The following is a 2,326-nucleotide window of genomic DNA, read 5'->3' as shown; positions in this document are numbered from 1 at the left end:
GCTTTTGTTTCCCCTCTTTCCCTCCCTGGCAAGTTCCAGTGAGGCAACTGGCAACTTCCCTCACCTATCCTACTAGAATCAGAGTAAAGTGATTGGCCAGAAGTTTTTCTTTTTTCTGTCGTTTCTCCCAAATGGGTGAAGGTGCTAATGGAGAGTAAACACTCATAAGACCAGAATGAAGAAAGAGGAACCGCAGGAGGTCTGGGTCAGTGGCCCCTGAAAATTTGAGAATTGACCGTAATTGCAATAGATGGGAAAGGGCTCTCCTGTCTCCCAACTGGTTTGTACCTAATTTCTACCAAGTTATTTAGGAGAGTGTTAGTCTTTAAAGTTGAATGGAAAATTTCCTTGTCCTCTAATGACTCCTAACATTTCTGGAGATGATGATGTTATTCTTTTTAAAGTCTCCTGTCCCTCTGGAACCTTGCGTAGGAGGGAATCCTCTCTCACTCTGAGGCATGCTGACTTGGAGAGCACACAGCACTTAGGGGAAGCAACCCTAATAATTTTTGTTTGTTTGCTTTTTAAAAATCCTGTCCAAGTCTGTTGAGGTTACATGTTATCGAATAAGCCAGGTGAAAAAAAAATCCAAGATTGTTTATTTCCATTCATGAGTCCTGTTTCCATCTTTGTCATCTTCCACCACCTCACTCTAGGCCTGGTAGAGACTTCAGGTGATTTATCCATTTGCACAGTGATTTCAGCTGGGGCGCATCTTGCTTTGAATCTTTTGGGGAAGCATTTGTTAAGCATATGCTGTGTGTCAGGCATTGCACTACATGCAAAAAGAGTTATAAAGATAAGATATTTTCTCTGCCTTCAAGGAGTCTATAGTCTGGGGCAGAACATCTTCCTGCAGATAGCTATGAATCCTGATAGAGGAACGTTGCTTTGGTACGGAAATGACTGGGATTAGATGAATCCAGTTTCTTCCTATCCCATTGACCCCTGAGGCAAATTGACCAGATCAGATCTGGCAGTGACTGTCATCCTGATTGCAAAATAAGGCGTCTTAAAACCCATACTGCATGAACCAAACATTCAATGCTTTAGTTTAAAGCAACTATTAAGGCTTCCAATGTAACCAGTGTTTAAAATTCTCCGATGAGATTTCCCCTTTATGAATAGAAGGATTATGTTACAAAGGAGACAGCAGTGACTAGCATTGAAATGTGTAATTGATCCCTCTTTTTTTTTTGTCCCTCAGATTTTCTTCTCAGACCTGGAGGGTTGAGAAGGGGGGGGAGGGGGAAAGGCAGCATTGACACTTTTCTTTTTCTTTTTCTTTTTTTCAGATTCAGAAGAGTAAAACACACCTCATAGACAATAAGAGAGGCTCTGCCAATGTCTTTGCATCATTTTAGCTGAGCTTCCTCATTCTTTTCTCCTTCCACAAAGACCTGTATCTGGGGAAGGTGTACAGCTTTCAAAAACAAGCCCCACCCCTGCACTTGGCCTTCTCTCACGCCATCTCCTCCCAGGAGATGACTTTCTGGGAGCTGGTTTAAGGTCTTAGAACTCTGGGGGAATCCCCCCAGCCCAAGCAAACAACACAACTTCCGATTTTTGCACAAACAGAAACAACACATGAAGGGACTTCCTCAAAATCCTTTGCTAATGCCCTGGCTTTCAAGGCACCTGTCTGGCCTGATGGGAACGGGCATCCTGGAAACGCTGAGAGAGGCCTGAGAAAGCTGCACACACAGGAATTGCCACTGTATTTCTTTATGTGTTGTTATTTTTGCGCTGGTTGCTGATGGTGGATGCAGCGAAGCTGGCCTTCATCGCAGCTAAGATGATGGTTTCAGTCTCTGATTGTTCCTTTCCTGAGTCAGGAACGTTCTTTCTCTCCAGTTTTCTTTCAGACTTAGAAATTGTTCCCATGCTTTTCTTTCCATTTGTATAATATGAAATACTTTCTGTTTTATAAAAAAGGAGATTTTCCTCTTCTTTATTTGATGCTTAATTGACCTGTGCACTTGTTAATACAAACCTGAATGTTTCAGCTCGTGACCATATGGTTCAGGTGGGAAACCCAGTGTTTTCACTGAGTAGCATCCACTACTAAGTGGTTACTGAAATTTTTACCACTGGCTGGTCCTCTTCTTTTGAATATTTATGGTTTGACCTAATTGCTCTTCTTTCTATTCAGGGAAGTGCTAAGGGAATTAGTATCAGGGAGATATGTCCAATAATTTTTTTTCATTTTAATGAGCCTTTAGAAATGCCAGATAGGAGATGATTAATAGCACAAATCAAAAATAAGAATAGTGGATGTCACAGGGAAAGAAACGAAAAATACAGCCCCCTGAAAACACATCAAGAA

General features: G+C 41.7%; 1 protein-coding gene across 4 annotated transcripts in view; it reads left to right on the top strand.

The window, feature by feature from the left end:
* PDE1C (phosphodiesterase 1C) overlaps positions 1–2,326 on the top strand; it is a 474,300-nt gene that overhangs the window by 437,988 nt on the left and 33,986 nt on the right. Inside the window, exon 17 of one of the 4 annotated variants that reach the window (XM_007466120.1) lies at positions 1,296–1,351. The exons of the other annotated variants lie outside the window; for them this stretch is intronic. Within the exon in view, the coding sequence (XP_007466182.1) occupies positions 1,296–1,309 (14 nt within the window). The 3' untranslated portion in view covers positions 1,310–1,351. Of the gene's footprint in view, positions 1–1,295; positions 1,352–2,326 lie in introns of those variants that run through there. 4 annotated transcript variants of the gene reach the window in all.

The sequence above is a fragment of the Lipotes vexillifer genome, unplaced genomic scaffold, assembly GCF_000442215.2.
Source record: "Lipotes vexillifer unplaced genomic scaffold, Lipotes_vexillifer_v1.1 scaffold150, whole genome shotgun sequence".
Taxonomy (NCBI): Eukaryota; Metazoa; Chordata; class Mammalia; order Artiodactyla; family Lipotidae; genus Lipotes; species Lipotes vexillifer.
This window is presented reverse-complemented; position numbering and strand designations above follow the sequence as displayed.